The sequence below is a fragment of the Aulonocara sp. 'chitande type north' Nkhata Bay genome, linkage group LG23 (genome assembly GCF_057382095.1).
Source record: "Aulonocara sp. 'chitande type north' Nkhata Bay isolate Kocher_YH1m ecotype deep benthic linkage group LG23, A_spYH_male_GT1.1, whole genome shotgun sequence".
NCBI lineage: Eukaryota > Metazoa > Chordata > Actinopteri > Cichliformes > Cichlidae > Aulonocara > Aulonocara sp. 'chitande type north' Nkhata Bay.
In genome coordinates, this window is record NC_141365.1 from 39,783,422 (window position 1) to 39,805,535 (window position 22,114).

Below are 22,114 nucleotides of genomic sequence, written 5' to 3' on the forward strand. Positions count from 1 at the left end.
GGGACTTTCAGTTTGTGTGCTGAGAGCCTTGTTTCTTGTGTGTAATGAGTACAGTGTATAGCTCCATTTGTGTGCATCTGTATGTGGCTTAAAGTACGCCTGCATGATTATATAACTAAAAAAGAAAGTAGCTCAAAATGACCAGATTGGGTTTATGTTCATCTCTTATTTAATCACTTTCACAGTTGAAAGTATTTGTGACCCAAATACAAGTATTCCTTCCCGTTCACAGCATTTCAAAACGATTTGTGTAGAATTTGCATTATTCTGTATTTATTTATCTTAGGGGGCGAAAAAACACTAAAGCTGTTCGATACTGCCGGACTTTGGGATGGTCAAATGTTTTTTGGAGCATCTTACACCTAAACCAGCCTTTTAATAATTCAATATCTGAAGGCTTGCAGCTTGAGTGGTGCAATAAATGACTCACTTGCCTTTGAAGATTTACAGTATGAATAAGTTAATGTGTGATTTGCAGACCTGCTCTCTTCCACAGTCTTCGCTATAATTGGAGTTGTAATGTCAGGAGAATCTCCTCCCAGAGGTAAAATTGATTTAAAAAGGCTTGTTTGAGACTGTTAGTCATGTTCAAGCCACAGAGAAAACGGGAAATGGACACAGTGTGGTAGTATCTGCTGATGGCCAGCATTTTCTGTCCATTAGTTCAAATTCTTTTTTTTTTTTCAATTTTTTTGTTTGTTTTCCCACTGTTTTTTTCTTTACATGAGTAGTTCATTTGCATTTTTTTTTTAAATGGTGTCATTTTTGGTCTTTTATAGGAAAAATGTAATTCACAGTAAAATGCCTGAAGAATGCTTTTACACTATTCAGCATCAGCAGGGAACCGTGCTTGGATTCAAGTAAAGTTACCTTAGCACTTTTGATTTTTTTGGAAAACTGTGTCTCAGTAATTTCAATAACTCTGAAATTATAAAACACAGGACAGAAAAGTTGAGTTTTAAAGTCCAAAGGTTGTAAAACTATTAGTGACTGTACCATTTAATGCCAAAACCTGATCCCATTCCAGCTTTTAATGTCAAGAAAAGCGAGAAATTTTAATGCCGGCTCTGCTAATGATATAAATTTACTCACCCCCTTGGGCTGTGAGATTGTGCTGTCCTTCCCCACAAAAGTCCAATGAAAACAGTGGATGTGCCAGTTAAACAGAGCCAAAAATACCACACCAAGCACAGAAATGTGAAAGAAGAAAAAAAGAAAAAGAAAGGCATCTGCATTTTCAGGAAACATCTCCACAGCTGTCATCACATCCCTATGTCACCGGCTGAACGCTGTCAAGGCGAATGATTGCAGTGCATCATATTATCCAGTTTGTAATTGAATTGTAGCGGGAGGTAGGTTGGTAATCAGTGTACAGCAGGTAGTTTTCGTTTCAGTATTTGACAGTAATGTCCTCTAATGGGAAGCTCTGGCTCTGCTCTTGTTCCAGGCCACTAGGTTCCCCTGGATCCCCATCTGCCTGTGCCTGTGTGTGTGTCTGTGTGTTCTTTGCTGAATGTAAGTGTGCTATCATATTTGTGTGCCTAGAAAATGTGCAGGTTGTGCACGCCTGGCACAAATGGTTCATTTGGTGCTAACCTCTGAATTCCTTTCAATATTCCCAATTTTCTTTTTTGGGGGGGGCATACACTCGACCTTGAAGTCACATCTATCAGGAAATCGAGTGACCGTCCTCTGCTGCTGAATTATTGGCGATTGCCCCAAGTGATTTTCAGCACGGATGCCCTTACTGGTGTGGCTTTTGGGAACCTTACTGTCCTGGAGCTTGAATCATCTCTCAATCATAATTTTCTTCCCTTCTCTTTGAACTGCCAGCACAACCCTCCCCTCACCCTCCCACTCTTGTGTTGAAGAATTGAATAGCTCACAGATAGAGGAAGAGTAAAACAGCGAGACAGAGGGGGAGAGAGCGAGTACAAAAGGCATAAAAAAGAGAGAAAGTGATAATGCTCTGGTAGTTAACAAAAAAAAATAAGGTCAGAGTTGACATATGAGAGGTGACACCATCGCCCATCAGGACGGTACCCGCTCGCTTGCTTTTGTTACATATTCTTGCCATCTTATCATTTCACAGACGGCTGGCGCAAGAGGCTGATGTGACAAGGCTCTCTATCCATCTGGGCACGCTCTATTTTCACCAACGCTCATTTCGCGGGGGCACCGGAGCACAACGCCCAAATGGTGTGTCGGTGTCTGTAGTGGACCAGCGAGGGTCTGAGTCACCGGCTTAGCGCACCCACACTGCCATGATACAGCATAGAATAACAGCCTGACAGGGCTGCCTGGCGGAGGCAGTGTGGATTGTGTGGCCCGTTCTTTGTGTATTTGTGTGTGTGTGTGTGTGTTCACTCTGTGTATTTTGTACCTGTGTGGGTGGGTGAGAATGTTTAGGGAAAAAAAGTCTTATCCACACTCTTGTCCTATGTGCGCAGTCATGTCTGCAATGCAGCACTAGGATTTTTTTTTTTTTCAGGAGTCAGTATTGTTTATATTGTGTTGTCTCAACACCTCCCAAGGCTGTTTTGTTAGATGAGAGGATTACTGACGCCATGGGGAGCAGAAGGATGATTTTCTGATTATGTAGTGCAGACACCCCAGCCATTGCAGGATCACTTTTACATCTGCTCCTTGTCAAATGTTCCCCTGAAATAGGCACAAACTGGGAGTAAACATATGGATACAAGTCAATTTTCACAGTTCGATCGCCCAAGAGAATCAAAATGCTGTACGGGAGACATAATCACCCCTGTGAGAGCCAAAGTCAACCCCCGATTCTCGTGCTGAGATGATCTGATGGGATGATAGGACACATTTAGATCTAGATGAGCTTTGGACAGTGATGTTTTGTTTCTCTTTCTCTCTCTCTCGCTCATAAACAGATGTTTGTACTATTAAGCATGAAAGGCAAAACAGGCATAATCACCTATATATGAGTGAAACGGGCTGATTTACATACTGCTTTGAAGAGTAATGTGCCCGTTTCTATGCAGCTTAGTGCAGTTCTACTTCTTAAGGAGTTAGTGTACTGTATCCTCCAAGTGCATTTAATGAAAGAAAAGTAGTGCAATATTTATAAGCAATTTTTTTGTCATTTCACATTTAGAGGATACTTGCTACTCTGTTAAGGGATTCAACGAGCAGCAACCTCTTGGGCTGGAAAGTGAAGACAAATAGACTCCCGTGCTAAAATTGGCCAATTTAAAGCAGAAATTGACAAGTTTTTATCCTGGTACAGAGAATCGCTTTTGATTTGTATTGCTAATTTCTCATTCCCTGACAGGTGCAGTCGTGGTAATGTGATCTAAAGTGGTTCAGTCACAGTAGAGTAAAAAATATCCTTGCGACAGGGAAAAATCAGTGGTTGTCCACAGATTGTGCTGAATTTTTTTGCCTTCAGCAACTGTTTGCAAGTAGTTACGACCAACTAGATGTCCAGAGGTTGAGTGCGGAACAACTGCAATCTCTGGGCGACCACTTTCAATCCAAAGTCACCATGGGGCGATTGTGGCTCAAGATTTTGGAGTTTGTGTGTGTGAATGGGTGGATGACTGAATGTAGTGTAAAACGCTTTGGGGTCCATAGGGACTAAGTAAAGCACTAAACAAATACAGGCCATTTACCATGTGGGAGGCAACCTGTCTCCAAACAGTCGCAGCCTGACTCAAACAGACTGCAATTAGTCTCAGATAGGTTGGCGAAGGATTGCAAATAATTGTTGTATATAAACAAAGATTGTCTCAGATTTACACACAACTCGTCACTAAGAGCATCTCTGTGGAACAGGAAACTCGGCTCGTCTGGTTGCCAGCTGTTTGTATTCTGGTTATACTCCTATATACAAGCTAGGATGCTTGTGTCATTTTTTAGATCATCACTGTCCTGCAGCAACTGTGTGACTGTTTGCATTATTTTTGAATTTCTGGTTCAAATTTATTTAAAACTTAAATAAACTTTAAAACTCTAAATGCAAGTAGTTGATGTGAATTTTTGTTTCATGTGAATTTCTATAAATGTAGACAGCAACAGCAATTTTTGCCAGTGTATCACAGTTAATTGGTGTATTATAACAAACAGTTTGTCTGTAATTGACATCTCGACCCCATTCAATCTCAGGCTGCTTTAAGAAATTCCAACTTTGATATGGTTTACATTTCTACTTGGACGGTTAGCTTAAACAGTAATGGTCACCGCTCCTTCAGGAGTGCTAACTTCTTCAGCTATGATTAATGAAATTGCATAAATTGTTTTGCAGAAAGAGCACCCCCCCCCCCAAACCCACCCACCCCAAGATCTTCCTGTTAAAAAGGAGTTTTTCATTCCCATTGTTGCCAAGTGCTTTTGTGATATTGAACTGAATTGAATTGAAATCACCCTTAACTGCTTCAACCCATATGCAGAACTTTTCAGAGTTTAGTATCCGTTATCTCCATTTGAAACTGAAACTATTATTTATTTAACTTGCTCACAACCCGATGAGGCTCAGCCACGACGTCATGGTCCTTCTGTTACCTGGGAATGGACCCACGTTCTGTTGTGTTGCATGAGTGTGACATGCTGGAAGATAAGATCCAAAGCTATATATGGTACAGGTGAGGTCATATTTATTTCAGATACGAGAACCTGGATGATTTGTACCTGCTACGCTGGCTGCATAAACCATAACAGTAAGAAGGAACAGACTCTTCTCACCTACATATAAGTGTGTGTGTGTTTATTTTCCCCTGCACTCTTTCCTTATTCTCTTCACTGCAAGGGTCCGCCCTGGCAAAGTCTGCATTGTCCCGTTTCCCATCAGCTACCCCCGTGTGCTTCCTGTCCCCATCAGCGTTTAACCCGTGATTGGAGACAGCAGGCACTGCTCTCTCTGGAGGCCATGTCCAATCAGTAGAACTGAATCTGATACAGAAGGGAGAAAGCCAGGCAAGATCGTAGGCAATGTTTATTTTGTGATAGGAAGAAAAGCTTCTTTTTTTTAAAATCGCATATGAGTATTTGCATATAAATAACAGCCTGCTGGCTGTCAGGGAAGAGAGGGGTTTGAGAAGAGAGAGACAAATGAAGATGAAGTGTCAGGAGAGTAAAGTGCAGGCAAGATGGAGGGAGAGAGAACAGTTTTATCTGCTTGGGAGTAACGGGGGGAGGAGGATGGGAGGTAAATGTCACAGTAATCATTTAATAAGCTGGCCAGCTGGAGTCACCATGCAAAAATATCAATCTTTTCATCTTGATTAAATCTTATTTTTCTTGTATTTTACTAGAAAAAGTCAAAATGACATTATGTTGAATTCTGAAGGCAGATGAACTGTTTAACTTTCCGTGGATGCCATGGGAATCTTCAGGTCCTGTTTATAAAAGAGAAGCGTGGTTTTTCTTTGGAATCCACTGGACTGTCGTGGAGGTTTGATGTTACCTCAGAGTAAGAGAAGCTTACCAGAAATGTGGGATTTAGGCTGCCTCAGTTGCTTCTGTCTCCCCGTGTAATCCCGACTGACTCAGAGGTGTTAAGGTCGGGGTCCTGCGAGGCCAAACCACATGTTTGCTGAAGATGATTCTTAATTATTTTAAGCTCAGCGTTTGAGGTAAAGTTCCTGGAAAAACACCACCCAGCTTTATGCTGTAGGCTAATTGCACCCTAATTCTGTCTCCATATGTTTATCTTCAGTTTTTTGGGCCCAAATACAGGACACAATGTCAAACTGACTAAATTAGCAGGTATTAGGTAGTAAAATAGTAAAATTAAAGTATTTTAGTGATGTGAAGACGAAACATGCTATCAGGAATAAAATGTCAATAATACAAATATCTGGTAACAACCAAGGTAAGAACATATACTCTATAAAAGATGGAGGTTCACTGGTTTTAAACTCCCCATTTTGAAGCCATCAGCATTAATGTTTTGGCCACTGCCGTGTTATTTGTTTAGTTTTCTGACAGAAGTGACCACATCCATGTGCCTGCCTGTATTTTTTTGACCGCTACTTGAGCATTATACATTACACGTTACAATTGTCAACTCTGCATGTGCCCAGGCAGCAGACTTCAAAAAAGTATATCAGGAATGACGACTCTGCCATCGGGTCTCTAGCTGTCTGTGTTCCTGTGCACAACGGAGTGTATTCTAGCCTTACGGACAGCTGTAATGAGCACAGTTGACCTCAATCAGATGCAGAGTGTGGGAAGAAAAAAAAGGGAGGAATTTTTTTTTTTAAAAAGGGAATAACCTTCAAAATAAAACAGGAAGTAACAGGACAGAATAAACGCATAAAGACGAGCCAAACGACTCATATGAGAAAAAAGGGAAAAATAAAAATACAGTAACAAGGCCCATAAAAGTGTGATTACTATAGAAACTATGGCTTCAGTTAATGTATAAAACCAATCTTTTCTTGGGAATAAATTGAGTTTTCCTGTGTGACAAAATGTTAGACAATTCCTTGAACTGTCTTGCTCCCCTGCGTCTCTCTGTGTATTTACAGACCCCTCTTCACACCCGGGTGGTTGTAGATTCTCCTTATTGTTGCCATATGGCCCATAACTGTAGTCATTGTAGCTTTTGCAGGCCCTCATTGAAGCTGTGCCATTACCTGCAGTAGACACCCTATTATTTCCCTTCTGCATTGTTGAATTCTCTTCTTTTCATACACTATTTCTGAGCCCTGCTCGCTGTTCTAGACATCCTACGGTGTGTCCATGCATATAGGTTACGTCTGAAAGGTCTCTTGCATGCAGAGGAGCAGAGCTGATTGCTTTATTGGCTGATGACTCATTCTCTTTTTTTCAACGTGCTGGAGGTACTTCAATCATGCAGGTAATCTCCCCCTGCACACTGGCAGCCGAGAGCTTACCTTTCCCACACATCAGAGCTATTTTCCTCTTAATTGAGACCCACTCTGCTGCGACAGCGTTTTCACAAGGTGGAAAATGGCAGGTCAAGATTTCAAGACATCTTTCTCCTCCACGCCTTCCTCTCTTGGCAAAAGTGGCTGTGAAGTTGATAAGTTCCTTCAGGGATCCTGGAGCCAGTACAGCTAAGACACTAGACTTCTTGAGGGCAAGTAAAGGTTTATGTCGCATCACCTCATAGATTGTATGCGCGTGTAGATTTGACTGCCGATCCTTGTGTGTTTATTCAATCAGCCCAGGCCTAATATATGCGCACTTTACTGATTGAATTACGCCAGGACTTTTATGGAGGAACATAGTCCCAAACCATCTCCTTGAGAGCTTATGAGAGAACAGACACTTCGCAGGAGTCTCTGTGGTGACCTGACTCAATCTGCATACGATTAACCCTCAGCAGACCTGTAACCCGCTTTATGAGCCCATCACCTCGTCTCCAGAAGGAGCACACTCTCACTCTCCTGTGACAGAAAACTGTGGAAGGAGCATGTGACATTTGTTTAGCTTTATTGTGTTGCCCTTTACGCAAGCTCATAGTTCTTTAATGCTTGTTTCATCTTCACATCTGTGCTAGATCTTTACAACACACAATTACGGACAAGATCTTCCATAAATATTTAGAGAGTTCATTTAGAATACATTTTCTGGTTTCTATAAAACTATTCCCACAAAAGTGGATGCTAATTCAGAAAAAGTAGTTTAGTGGAAAAATAGCTGTAGCTTGATTTGCAGCCCGATTGTTTTAAGATGTGGGTAAAATTAAAAGAAGAATTTGTGTTTCAGTAAAAGGAAATACCTTAAATTGTGGCATGCACCGATTTAGTGCATTTATTTTAGTTTTTAAAGAAGTCTTTCTTTGACTTGAACTTGCTTTCAAACTTTACTATGCTCTTGTTTTGCCTTGAAAACTTTGCAGATGATATACCCAAGTAGAAGTGATTACCTTCAGCATCAAATTGCTTTCGAGCGAGCACCTTAATATCCACCTTAGTTCTTCATGGCATAGATTCATAAAGGTGCTGGAAACATTCCTCAGAGATTATGATAGCATCAAACATGATAGCAAGTTTGTTGGCTATTGTTCTGAGGCAATTTCAGCTGTGGAGACCCTGGATAATGAGCTTGGCAGTTTACTCCCCTCCGCGCGACCCTTACCACGTTACCCTGTTTTATGATAAAGAGAATGACGACACCTATCGTGAATTATTTCAATCTGATCTTGAAGGTCAGACGTGGAATGTGCAAACACATGACATCTACATCGGACTAGAAGGTGTAGCCGCGGCTGTGAAATTAACTGATGAACAACTGTCCCAATTTTCCCTTGCCTTTTGAACTCTTAAAAATAGGCCTTCTCTGTCCCTGCTCTTTTTTCACCTGTCTTGACCTAAGATTCCTGGCTATACTTGGTTCTGACGCGACTCCTCCTCTGTCGTTATCTTCATCATCTTCTTCCTCCTCTGTGGTAGATGAATCATTGTCGCTCTCCTCTTCTGCCATGGTTTTGGTCATTTTGTCCTTTACGGTCTTCAGTGTATTTAATACTTCCAATAGCCCTTGCGGGGCTTCCAGCATTCGTCCGAATACTTCTCCTGCCCATGTGTCTGACTTGGCCATTGCTTTGGAGTATTTTGACCTGGTTTGGGCCTGCTCTTCTCTTGCTGGTGTTGGCAGTCCGATGAAAGCCGGTTGTGCCATCCTTTCCACCGGTGAAATCATTTCCTCGTTTGTTGGGGTCCAATCCGCTTCTCCAGTCTGGTCTGGCAGGCTTTCTCTTGATGCTTCGGCTTTTGGCCTCTCTCCTCCGGACGAGCCCCCAAAATGTTATGGTTCAAAAATATTGGAGATGGACACCAGAGGAAAAACCCACAATAACAACACTGGTCCGGTCGGGTTGAGTCAAACGATGATTTAATGATCACACACGTGGGAGATGGACACTGTATGCAGACAGTCTCAGATCTCATCTCAAAAAACACATTTCCATAGTTTTATGAAATCAGGGTATTAGAACGCCCCCTCATGCGTAGTGACAGGTGTAATACAATCAATGTTGACAATTTTATTTAACACAAAGAATAACATTGTCTCCTTCTCGAGGGCAGACGCTAACTGCCCCCCTTCTCCTGGAACCGTCTGTACCCTGCTGAGACACAACATGGCAACTACAAGGACTCTTTCATTTATTAAGACCATCAGTGTGTATTGCTCTAAATCAAGTATATAATATTAAATGAATATTGCTGGATCAGCTACTTCTACTTAAAACATATTAAAACATGACTAAGCACAAAATCACCAAGAATGACATCTTATAAGTGCTGTGTAAGCGCGTGCGGCCTTCCAAGCTCAAAGCCTTTGCCCTCCATAGATCAGCCAGACTCGCGCTGGCTGTAGCTTTTAACCTTTAATTACCTTGAGCACAACTCTAGAATGAGCAACAAACTGCAATGTGTATGGAATGATCATGGTTACATCTGCAATGGAAAATCATGTTATTATTCTGGTACCTGTAAGAAAGATCAAATTAAAGTTATCACCATCACTGTAATGCAAAGAATAATATAAGATCAAAAACTTCAATTTATGCTTAATGCAAAGCTGGTTATATACTTCTAATGAACTAATAATGGCATATTAAAATATTAAATGATAATGAGAAAAACATCCCCTCCTTATTCTACAATATACAACCATGAAACAAATCTCGTGTTCCACCACATCCCAAAGGAGCGCTATTGGATGGAGATCTGGTGACTGTAGAGGTCGTTTGAGTACAGTGAAGTCACTGTCATGGCTAAGAAACCAGTTTGACAAGATTTGTGCTTTGTGAGGAGGAACTTGGTGAACAATAATGCTCAGGTAGGCTGTTGAGTTGAACAGTTAAACTATTGAACTATGAAATTTGAGACTCGTAAGACCTTCTGTGGAGTTTTTTCATTTTTTTCCAATCTTCTAGTGTTTTGGTGAGCCTGTGTGACCTGTAGCCAGACTTTCCTGTTCTTACCTGACAGGAGCAGCAGTAAGTGTGGTCTTCTGCCACTGTCGCCCATTTGCTTGAAAATTTGAGGTGTTGTGCATTCAGAGATGCTCTTCTGCACACTCCAAAGCAGTTCAAAGCAATCTGGACATTCCCCTATGACCTTTGACCACTAAAAGGTATTTTTACCCAGACAACTCACTGGATATTTTCTCATTTCCCCAGACTATTCCATGCAAACCTCAGAGATGGTGATGTGGAAAAATCCCGGTGGATCATGCCATGCTATGTTCAAAATCCCTTAAATCACCTTTCTTCCTGATCCTGATGCTCGGTTTGCTCTTTAACATGTCATCTCAACCCACATTAAATTGCTGACCTATAATTGGCTGATTAGATATTTGCATCCACATGTACCTAACAAAGTAGTCAGTGCGGGTCTGTATCACCCTCCTGGTTTGGGTTTTGTCACAAGCATAAAGCATGAAGGGTAGCCTTTTTGTAAATGAGGCCTGTGTATTTTTGCACAGTTGGACAAATGAGACAAACATGGCTAACATAAAAACAAGGTGTGCTTGACAAATGGCCCTGTCTTTGCTTAATGGTGTGGTTAAGTCAGGAATGGAAGACCCTATTTCGATGTGTCATTGAATGCAGCTCTATAAAATCCTGATTTTGATGCAGAGTGAGGTTCAAACACTTGTTCTGTGATCATTTGGCAAAACGTGGCAGCTGACACTTAGCGGTGACCATTTGTCCAGCTGACAAGCAGGACCGTTGCAAGCTTGGACAGACTAAACACTCCCCCCACCCCTTTTCTTAAACGTATGCGTCATGGGAGTTTAAGGATGAGACACAGGCGCAGACATTGGTTACGAGTGTTCCAGACGCTGAAGTGCTGCTGGAGTTATTATCACTCAGCAGATTGGCCAATTCCCGCACCAATTGTGATCCAGCAGAATGGAAATCTGGTGAGCAGGGAAATGTTAATCGAGTTCAATTAGGCTTTGTACCATGTTTGTTTCCTGCCAACAGATCATGCAGAATCCCTACCCTGACTTGCCGAAATGAATGAAACTCTGTCAAAACTCTGAAACGGACAATTTGAGGATAGGTGGAAGATAAATGCAACAAGACCTTTAAAAAGCCGGGCTGTAGGTCAACTTTACAGAGAAATTAATGTTTTTCTCTTTACTTCTTTCTAGAGATATTTACAAAGCCATCCAGGTTGGTCAGAACATCTTTGATCTCACAGTAATTTCACGGTTGAAATGACCTCGTGTTACATCTTTAGTGCTGTATTTCAACTACTGGACCTTTTTATCAGACACCCACGAATATGTACACAATTATTTTTCAGTCTGACGATTGTCACTTTGATTACAAATACCTTTTCTTTCTATGCAACTAAAGAAGTTTAGTCTACTGCCTCTCTCATTCTCAGAGAAATTATTTTTCTTCAATAAAATGGAAAATATGCAGCTTTAAAGAAATGACTGGACTGAATGTTTGTTTGCAGTCCTGATGGGAAAGGCAGTGACAGAGCCAGGCTGGTGGATGTTTAACAGCAAAGCGTTTACTGTGGCCTTTTTTCTTTTCTTTTTTCTTTTTGGTACCAAATCCAGTCTGCTCAGCCAAAAAGTACTTCTGAGTAAATCTATCTCTTTCTTTTCTGTCTGGGCTGCCAGAAAATGTTAGAGGGTGGAAAGACAAATTTATTGGTCAGTTAGCAGAGCTTAGAAGAGTAGTAGATTCCCCTTCATATTTCTAAGTAGTTCAGATCCCTCACTTAAAGACCCTATACAATACAGTTTCCCCATTTCATTTAAAAATAGCATTGATTTCCGTGGTATACAAAACAATTGCAACTAAGCCACATGAGGATTTCATTATAGTTAGAATTTGCCTTGGGTATATACTGGACAAATTTCTGAGAATCATCCCAAAGAAATCAAAACAATCCCTGTTTTAAAGTCCCCCCTCCTAGGTGGTCTTCAGGAGATCACCTGGTTTCCTGAAAAGCCTAGTTTTCGATTGCTCTGACCCACTTGCATTGTTAGGGTTAATGTAAGGGTTCTGTGTTGTGCAGAGCCCACTGTTACATTTAGACATTACGAACTCCTCTACTGATGACTGCTGTGTAGTCTCTAGGGGTGGGGAACTTCAGGCCTCAAGGGCTAGTGTCCTGCAGGTTTTAGATATCGCCCTGGGTCAACATACCTCAGTCAAATGATTCGTTCTTTAGCTGGCCTCTGGAGGACTTCAAGACATGTTGAGGAGGTATTTTAGCCATTTTAATCAGCTGTGTTGTATCAAGGACACATCTAAGACTTGTAGGACCCTTGAAGCCTAGAGTTCCCCCACCCCTGCTCTAGGTGGTGTTTTGGTGCAGTTCTCATCTGCAATGATCACCCTCCATATAAAAGTTGGCTCAATTTAATACAAATGTTATACACCTTAGACAGATCATGACCTCAAGGGACTGATCCAAATTTAGCAGGAGTACTGGAACACTAGCATCACTTCACAAGTTGATATCCTTGAAAGGAGACGAGCATATATTTGTCGTGAAACTGTTAGAACGGGTCTTTGCATGAGTAGGAGTGACTCCTGTCGGAGACGTTCAGGGTCTCCAGAGCAATGAGTTGCAATGACTTTCCATTGACTCATTGGGTAAGAATGTGAGTTTATCCATATCTGTGTTTTGGTCCTAACACCTGAAAGGAACAGTAGAAGAAGCCTCACAGTATCTCTGTACCATCTGTGGATGTAAGTAAAAACCTAAGAGACGTATCAGAAACATAATCTGTTACTTTGTGCATGCTTTTGCTAAATTATTTCATCTTTGTTGGAGCTGCTGCCTGCTTGTCTAACCTTTTACACTCTCCTGATGTTTTTATTAGTTGTGAGATTAAAACACTTCAGAGTCTCAATTAGGACACATGATTAGAAGCGAAACCATCTTGGCTGTGGTTGTCTTACCTTAAGCCTTCAAGTTATTATCGTCCACAAACTAATTAGCAAGTTCTCGATAAGCGAGGCTAGACCCGTTGTTGCCATAGAAACTGTTAGACTTAATAACAGTGAAAAGGATTGTGCTGTTGGGCAGCTCACGGAGCGCACCCCGCCCTCTCCATCATTTGAATTTGCTTAATTCTGTTTCTAGTTATATGCTCTTTGTACAATTTGAGGTTGTATTTTTCATTGTCTTGCTACCAGAGAGACACATTTAATTGAGGAAATCAGAGAAAGGTTTAGGGGGTCGCGTCAGAGCGTTGCATCTGAATGCGGGCTTCTCAGACTCGTTTAATGAAAGCAGCAACTTATTGTTGCTGATTTATGATCAAGTCAGATGAGGCAGATTTGGAACGGCTGCTGCCTGTAGGTGAAATGAACTGTCAGAGCTGCCTAACTGTGAAAAATAAAAGACTAATAACAGAAATTTAAAGGCATTGTTCAGCCCCAAGTTCTATAACGCTGCGTGTTGTAATTGAGCATTTTTGATTAGGTGAATTCCAGAGTTAGTTTTGTGTAAAAGTGCTTTCTTTCTTTCTTTCTTTCTTTCTTTCTTTCTTTCTCTTGTCTATACTTTTTTTTTTTAGCCTGTCGCATCTGCTTAACTGATTTCCTGTTTCCTGTCTTATTTTAACAACTTTAGTATGACATAGATGAAGTGAACTATTGCTGAACTGAATACCAATTAAGTGACGAACAGAAAAGAATCACCTATCATGCAAGCAAATTAAGCACGGACAAATTAAATTCCTAAAGTGCTCAGGGAAGAAATGACTATTTGGGCCTGCGTCACCCCCTCACTCCTAGGCACATAGATTGGATGTGCTAAAATAAGTGCAAATAGGAGACAAATTAAAGGAAAAAGATTTGAATCCTTGAAAAAAGTAGGAAAATAAAAACTTTTGAAGATGCAAATTGACTGATCTGAAATTGTCAGTTATGTTGTCATAACATACAGAACAATATCTAACCATGTAATTTAAAACAAAAAATGACTGAAAAACATGTATGACACAAATTTTATATATATATACATATATAAAAACACCCAGCACGCCCCTGCGGGCGGTTTATCCTTCAAGCTCGGGTCCTCTACCAGAGGCCTGGGAGCTTGAGGGTCCTGCGCAGTATCTTAGCTGTTCCCAGGACTGCGCTCTTCTGGACAGAGATCTCCGATGTTATTCCCGGGATCTGCTGGAGCCACTCGCCTAGCTTGGGAGTCACCGCACCTAGTGCTCCGATTACCACGGGGACCACCGTTACCTTCACCCTCCACATCCTCTCGAGCTCTTCTCTGAGCCCTTGGTATTTCTCCAGCTTCTCGTGTTCCTTCTTCCTGATATTGCTGTCATTCGGAACCGCTACATCGATCACTACGGCCGTCTTCTTCTGTTTGTCTACCACCACTATGTCCGGTTGGTTAGCCACCACCATTTTGTCCGTCTGTATCTGGAAGTCCCACAGGATCTTAGCTCGGTCATTCTCCACCACCCTTGGGGGCATCTCCCATTTTGACCTCGGGACTTCCAGGTTATACTCGGCACAGATGTTCCTGTACACTATGCCGGCCACTTGGTTATGGCGTTCCATGTATGCCTTGCCTGCTAGCATCTTGCACCCTGCTGTTATGTGCTGGATTGTCTCTGGGGCATCTTTACACAGCCTGCACCTGGGGTCTTGCCTGGTGTGATAGACCCCAGCCTCTATGGATCTTGTGCTCAGAGCTTGTTCTTGTGCTGCCATGATTAGTGCTTCTGTGCTGTCTTTCAGTCCAGCTTTGTCCAGCCACTGGTAGGATTTCTGGATATCAGCCACCTCCTCTATCTGCCGGTGGTACATACCGTGCAGGGGCCTGTCCTTCCATGATGGTTCCTCGTCTCCCTCCTCTTTCTTGGGTTTCTGCTGCCTGAGGTATTCACTGAGCACTCGGTCAGTTGGGGCCATCTTCCCAATGTATTCTTGGATGTTCGTTGTCTCATCCTGGACTGTGGTGCTGACACTCACCAGTCCCCGGCCCCCTTCCTTCCGCTTAGCGTACAGCCTCAGGGTGCTGGATTTGGGGTGAAACCCTCCATGCATGGTAAGGAGCTTTCTTGTCTTTATGTCAGTGGCTTCTATCTCCTCCTTTGGCCAGCCTATTACCCCAGCAGGGTACCTGATCACGGGCAGGGCGTACGTGTTGATGGCCCGGATCTTGTTCTTACCATTCAGCTGACTCCTCAGGACTTGCCTGACCCTCTGCAGGTACTTGGTGGTTGCAGCTTTTCTAGCGGCCTCTTCATGGTTCCCATTCGCCTGTGGGATCCCCAAGTACTTGTAACTGTCCTCTATGTCTGCAATGTTGCCTTCTGGTAGTTCAATCCCCTCAGTTCTGACTACCTTCCCTCTCTTTGTTACCATCCGACTACACTTCTCCAGTCCGAACGACATTCCAATGTCATTGCTGTATAGCCTGGTAGTGTGGATCAGTGAATCGATGTCTCGTTCACTCTTGGCATACAGCTTGATGTCATCCATGTACAGGAGGTGGCTGACAACTGCTCCGTTCCGTAGTCGGTATCCGTAGCCAGTCTTGTTAATGATCTCACTGAGGGGGTTCAGGCCTATGCAGAACAGCAGTGGGGACAGAGCATCTCCTTGGTAGATCCCGCACTTGATGGTGACTTGTGCTATGGGCTTGGAGTTGGCCTCTAGTGTTGTACGCCACATCCCCATTGAGTTCCTGATGAAGGCTCTTAGGGTCCTATTGATCTTGTACAATTCTAGGCATTCCAGTATCCAGCTGTGGGGCATTGAGTCATAGGCCTTCTTGTAATCAATCCAGGCAGTGCACAGGTTGGTCAGTCTGGTCTTGCAGTCTCGGCTGATTGTTCTGTCTACCAGTAGCTGGTGTTTTGCGCCTCTGGTATTCTTGCCAATTCCTTTCTGTGTCCCGCTCATGTATTGACCCATGTGCCTGTTCATCTTAGCCGATATGATGCCTGACAGGAGCTTCCATGTAGTACTGAGGCAGGTTATTGGTCGGTAGTTGGAGGGGACCGGTCCCTTCTTGGGGTCCTTGGGGATCAGGACCGTCCGGCCTTCAGTTAGCCATTCCGGGTGTCTCTCGTTAACTAGCAGCTGGTTCATTTGTGCTGCCAGACGCTCGTGGAGTGCAGTCAGCTTCTTCAGCCAGTAGGCGTGAACCATGTCAGGCCCTGGTGCTGTCCAACTCTTCATACTGGAGACCCTTTCTTGGATATCTGCCACTGTGATGGTTACTGGACCCTGTTCAGGGAGGTCGCTGTGGTCTGCCCTCAGATCCTCTAGCCACTGAGCATTGCCGTTATGGGTTGCATCCTTCTCCCATATGCTCTTCCAGTATTGCTCCGTCTCCAGCCTTGGTGGTGCTGTTCTCTTATTGTTCCCTTGCCACTGAGAGTACACCTTTGCTGGTTCTGTGGAGAACAGCTGGTTTATTCTCCTGCCTTCTATCTCTCTGGTGTACCTCCTCAAGCGGCTGGCCAAGGCTGTGAGTCTTTGCTTGGCAGTTTCCAAGGCCTCAGGTATGGACAGCTTGCTGTATTTCTTAGGCACCTTATTTGTCGCACCTTTCTGCAACTCCGTTAGTTGGCTAACCTCCCTCCGTGCTACTTTGATCTTGCCCTCTAGCCTCCTTCTCCATGGAGGGTACTGCCCCTTGTCGCTGTTCAACTTGTAGCCAAGCATCTCACTGATCACTGTTGCCGTATATATATATATATATATATTTTTTTTTTTTCTCTCTTTGAACATGTGTGGATGGAATCTTAAATCCATGTCTTTCTATCACAGTTCCTTATGCCACATTACTGTGCAGAAGCCTTTAGCCAGCCCTAAATTAAAGATTGCCTACGAGGTCATTCCCAAAGAGTTATTAACATCAAACTTGGCATATCTTGTCAGGGTGTGTTGTATGTCTTTGAAAAACTATGAGGAAACTGGACATGTGGAAGACAAAAGAAAAAATGACAGACTAAAAAAGAAAAATTAAAAACTATCCACAACAGTATCTGAAAGTCATGTCCTTAGGAAGTCCAGCAAATACCTGACACATGACCTGAGAGATTCATCCATCCAATCCAAATTTCAAATCTTTGGTAAAATTATGCTGTCAATATGTGCAGAGAAGGTGAGAGGAGAGAGGTACAACAGTGAGCATCTATAACCATCTGTAAAACATGATGGAATCGCTGTGATGGTTTGGGGCTGAACTTCAACCAGCAGTGTTCTATCAATCAAAACTGATAGAAAACAGAAACGTACTGGCAGATTCTGATCTGCAATGTAATGCCATTGTATACTGTATAAAAGTATACCTTGACAGAAAAGCACACAATGCTACACAGTCAGTCATGGATTGGCCTCCCAAGAGCCCAAACCTCAAAGTTAATGTAGCAGGCAGCCAATATCCAAAGAAAGTTTTGAATGTCCTTCAAGAATTCTGGAGAAATATTTCTGAAGACTACTTAAAGTAATGACAAAGCTAGCTAAGAGAGTTCAGGCATGTCTGAAGAATAAAGGTGGTAATACCAAATATTTACTGTCAGGCTTGTTAGAATTGTACCAACTCCATTTTCCCCTTATATACTGTATTTCCATGTACATTTACATATGAAGAAATGAAGGGTGACTCAACACTTTTGCGTAATACTTTATATTAAAGGTTTTTCAGGTGGAAAAGTATATATTTCATGAGACTGTCATGAGACTGACAGCAAAGTCTTCCTCTTCAAAGTCTCTGTAATTGTGATGGACTTCCACAGGTTCAGATTCAGGTTACTATTTGTTCCCACTGCAGTCATGAGTCATCCATCGTCACATGCAAACTCTCAATACGACCATAACAGACAATTACTAACATAGGATTTGCACATAGTACAAAAAGGTTCAGAAACCTTTGCCTAGAAGGAAAAAAACTGCAACGGGTGTGAGTCGTAGAGAAAAATTCAGAAATTCTGCCAGCCAACCGCTGTGACTGCCTGGTGTACATGGATGCCAGGTTCAGCTGTTCCACTGCTGATATCCTGGGAACATCTCCGTGTGCCACGATCTTGACATCTTTTTTGTGTATTGTTCTCTTGAATTTCTTTCCCTTTTTTCTTGTTTTCTCCAACACTTTAAGCACCCACAAGCACTGTTTCCTCCACGCTCAGCAGGACCCTTCCAGCCCCATACAGTACAGTACAATAACACAAATCAGCATGGTTAATGAATTCCCTGTTAACACCCCTCCCACATTTACCCCCAATAACCGCAGCACACAGCACACCTCGCTGATTGGCGGTTGAGTTGCTTATTTGGTAAATAAAACATTTGTAGAAGCTCAATTAGCGAGGCCTGTTGAGTATGAGACAGCTGTGCTCACCAGCTGCTTTTTTAAAAAAGAGCTTTGCTGCAAGGTGAAGTGAGGAGAAAAGAGAATGTCAGGAACAGGAAGGGAAAATAGTGAAGGTAAGGTGAAGTAGTGTGAAAGCTTGTTTTTCATCAGAGTGGCCTCTTTTTGTTTCAAACATGTAAAACTGTGGCACTGTGGCAGCACGGTAAAACTGTTTGTTCGTAGCTCACAAGCATAGGTCTTCATAAAGCTTTAGCTTTATTTAGAAAGTTGAAAACTGATCATTTTGTTGCAGCAGATTGCAGAAGAATTGGCAGTCTTGGTATGAACATGCATTTTTTGCCAATGCACCAACAAAATAATGAGTAGCTGTTGTGTCAGATATAACTGGAACTATATAAACATGATTGTTTATTCCTGATATTGTCACAATTACATATTGTCAGTAGATTAGACATGTGACCCACCCGTCTTTGGACAGCTGACAGCAAACCGGCTACAACAACAACAGCTGGTTATAAGCTGTTACAGCAGCTAACGTTAGGCTCAGGTGTCCTAAAAATCACACTTTCTCTCTTGATAAGCAGTTTGCTTACATTCTCACATCGTATAAGTGTCAGAGTCCAACACTGATAGCCAATATTAGTGAATCTTTCTTTGAACAGCTAACGGAAGCTAACAACAGCTAAACGCAGCAAGCTGTTGGCAAGCAGTTAGCAAAAGAAAAGTTTAGCATATCCTCAACAAGTCGCCTTAGTATCGTTGTCACTGGACAGACAGCCACTTCAGTGACTCATTAAGTTGTATCAGATTTCTTTCACATAGTTTTACAGCCTCTTCAGCTGGTATCCAATACACATGGGCACCAGCAGAGGTAAATAGCAGACTGACGGCCTGAACTCACTACAGATAAACAGTGGCCAGAGTTGTTTGTCCTACTGTTGCCACTGTAGCTAGGATTATGCACCTGAATCGAGAACTTAGTTGGCTGAAAACTACAATCTACTGACATCTAGTGGTTCGATTTTACACAGTGTGCCTTTAAGTCTGTTTGTTAGCAATCCTTGCCCTAATTTTGCATTTTGATCTCCAGAAAATGCAGCTGCAAAGCATAATTGGTACTTTTTTATTTTTCAGAGAGAGAAACCTGTCTGTCTGTATTTGTGTGAGTACCTGGATAGCTGTTAATTTTTGTCAGTTCGACAATGCTAACTGTCCAGTGTTCTCTTGAATTTGCAATGGATTTGTGATTCTATATATAAGTACATACATAAAAAATGTCTTTGGATTTTCCTGGCTCAAAACAGGCTTTTGGGGGTGATCACGCATGCAATCGTGATTGGTCAGCATGTAGTTAGCATGCTTGAAGTGTTTGTCATTTAATTGCTATTTTTGGCTGTTTTCAAAAACAGCTAAAGTAAATTAAAGTCCAGTTTTTAAAAAATACTATATACATGTTTTTTTTGTTTGCAGGAAAACTCTGAGCAAATGTATGAACTAGATACCTAATAGTCTGTATATGCTAAATGTCAGCTGTAGCACAAAGTACCACAAAGTTTTTTGGGGGAGTACTTTGGCAGGTCTGCGAACAGGCAAATAGAAATACCCGGTGTTGTCAACATGGTAGCAGAACAAGTATGAGAAATTCAGTACACGTGTCAAAATGAAGCCCCAGCTCGAAGACTGGTGTGGCTTTGAGAAGTCATCAGCATCGGTGTTGAGATTTTTCTCGCCAAATCCTTGGTTGTCACACTGATGAGTACTTACTGTACTTCTGTCTTTTTACATAACTCCCTGCATATTAAAATCTCAAATAGCAACTCTGCTGCTGCTTTTGTATATATATGTGTGTGTGTGTGTGTGTGTGTGTGTGTGTGTGTGTGTGAGAGAGAGAGAGAGAGAGAGAGAGTTTTCACTGGTATGCAAGAGCTTGGCAAGGATTAAGTATCAATTTGATATTTGGACTTTCTCATGAATCTCATATACACCTTAAGAAGGAAAATAAGTCTGGGAATCCAAAGCACCTCAATGCTCGCTCTGCATGAATAATGCTTTTCCTATTTAATCTTCATAACTTTTTTTTGACTGACAGTTGGTGGGCTTTGTTAGATGTCTTAACAGGAAGACCCCTATTGCTCAGCACTGGTATGCGATCCGGCACAATATGAGACAAGTTACTTTTTTCCATTAAGAGGAAAGTCTGATAGCTTTCGGAAATGAATGCAGACATACAGCCGCTTCTAATTTTCTCAGGTCAAATGTAGTTTAGTGCCATCACTGCCATTTAAACATATATTGATGGTGGTTTATGCAGAGTTTATTGCTGGTAGAATCAATTCAATATGTGCGCTAGTGACACACAAGTTAAATATATAAATATGGAAATATCCGTAGGTGAAGGCAGGAACCGCTGATTGGAGCCGACAACTTGTGTTGAGGGTTATTTTTAACATTCAAAGGGGCACAGTGGAAATAAAACACTTTAATAGCACATGAATGCATTTTTTTCAGGTTATAGGACACCTTGTGTCAAAGGCATGCATATATATCCACTTGTGTTCATATTACTGTGTACTTGAAAGGCAAAAAAGGGGCTACGATTTTGTGCTGCCTGGAGGAAACAAGCATCATGATTGATTGTAATACGAGGACTGCTTGCACATGGTCCACGAGAACAAATCCCCACTTCTGTGCTTGGTGATAATGCAAATTGGTACATAAAATATCCATGTTTCAATTTCCCTTTTTTTTTCCTGTGCTTCTTTTTCAGTGGAAGGCTGCACAGACTGGTCGGTGGACTACCTGAAATACAAAGTGCTTCTGGGGGAACCTGTAAGGATTAAATGTGCTTTATTCTATGGATATATTCGGGCCAACTACACCCATGCACAGAGCACAGGACTTAGCCTTATGTGGTACAAAAGCGCAGGACACGGGGACTTTGAGGAACCCATTAGTTTCGATGGCACAAGGATGAGCAAAGAAGAGGACGCTATATGGTTCCGACCAGCAGAGTTGGACGATGTTGGATACTATTCCTGTGTCTTAAGGTACGTTTTTTTAAGCAAATTGGGGATTATTTTTTTTTACCTTCAAAATATGGCATTCAAAGAAAACCCTCCCTGCATTTCAGGATTATTTTTCCAGCAGTGTGTCAATAAATAATGGGGTAAATAACATTTTCTGGAGCCCTGTGGGCACAAGTAAAGCTGTGTGAAAGTCCCCCCCTGTTGATTTCTAATGGAGTCTATCATCTTTGGCCAAAGGAGCACTAGTCCTTGGTCCTCGGAGTGTCATCTCACAGTACGAAGTCCCTTTGCTTCACTTTATATGTTAAATTATTTCTTTATTCTCCTCTTGGGGACTTTAAGCTATTAGGGGCAATTGTTGAATGCATAACTCTTCGACCCTCACTAGTCTTTCTTTGAGCGAGGAGAACGAACAGAAATTCAGTGCGAGCGGAAAAAGCAGTGAAGATAAAAGAAAAGAAACGTAAGGGACTCTTGCTATCTTCGTTTTACACATGCCTGATGGTGGACGCAGACAGCTGTTTGATTTATGGGTTCCATAAAGTGGTAAAAGTTTCTGGCTTCCTAGACGTTTTCATTAACATGAAGGTTGTTGGTGGTCAGTCAGAAAGACACCCGTAACCATTTCTTTCCTTTTTTTCCCCTACAGAACAAGGGAAACTTTGAAACATATCAAAGATAGGAGGGTAATCTTTTAGAAGTTAGTAGAATCCACAGAAACATTCATATTTTATGAATGACAGATAATGTGCTCTTGAGCAGTTGCATTCAGCACAGGTTTCCTTGTGTTTCTCAATTCTAAGAGTATCTAGCCAT

At 42.0% G+C, this 22,114-nt stretch overlaps 1 protein-coding gene across 3 annotated transcripts in view; it reads left to right on the plus strand.

Annotated features, from left to right (window-relative positions):
- Positions 1–22,114, plus strand: part of LOC147302397 (interleukin-1 receptor accessory protein-like 1-B) — a 346,491-nt gene that overhangs the window by 103,232 nt on the left and 221,145 nt on the right. For all 3 annotated transcript variants that reach the window (XM_086282654.1, XM_086282652.1, XM_086282653.1), the window contains one exon: positions 21,040–21,319. In XM_086282654.1, coding sequence (XP_086138780.1) covers positions 21,040–21,319 — 280 coding nt within the window. The remainder of the gene's footprint in view (positions 1–21,039; positions 21,320–22,114) is intronic.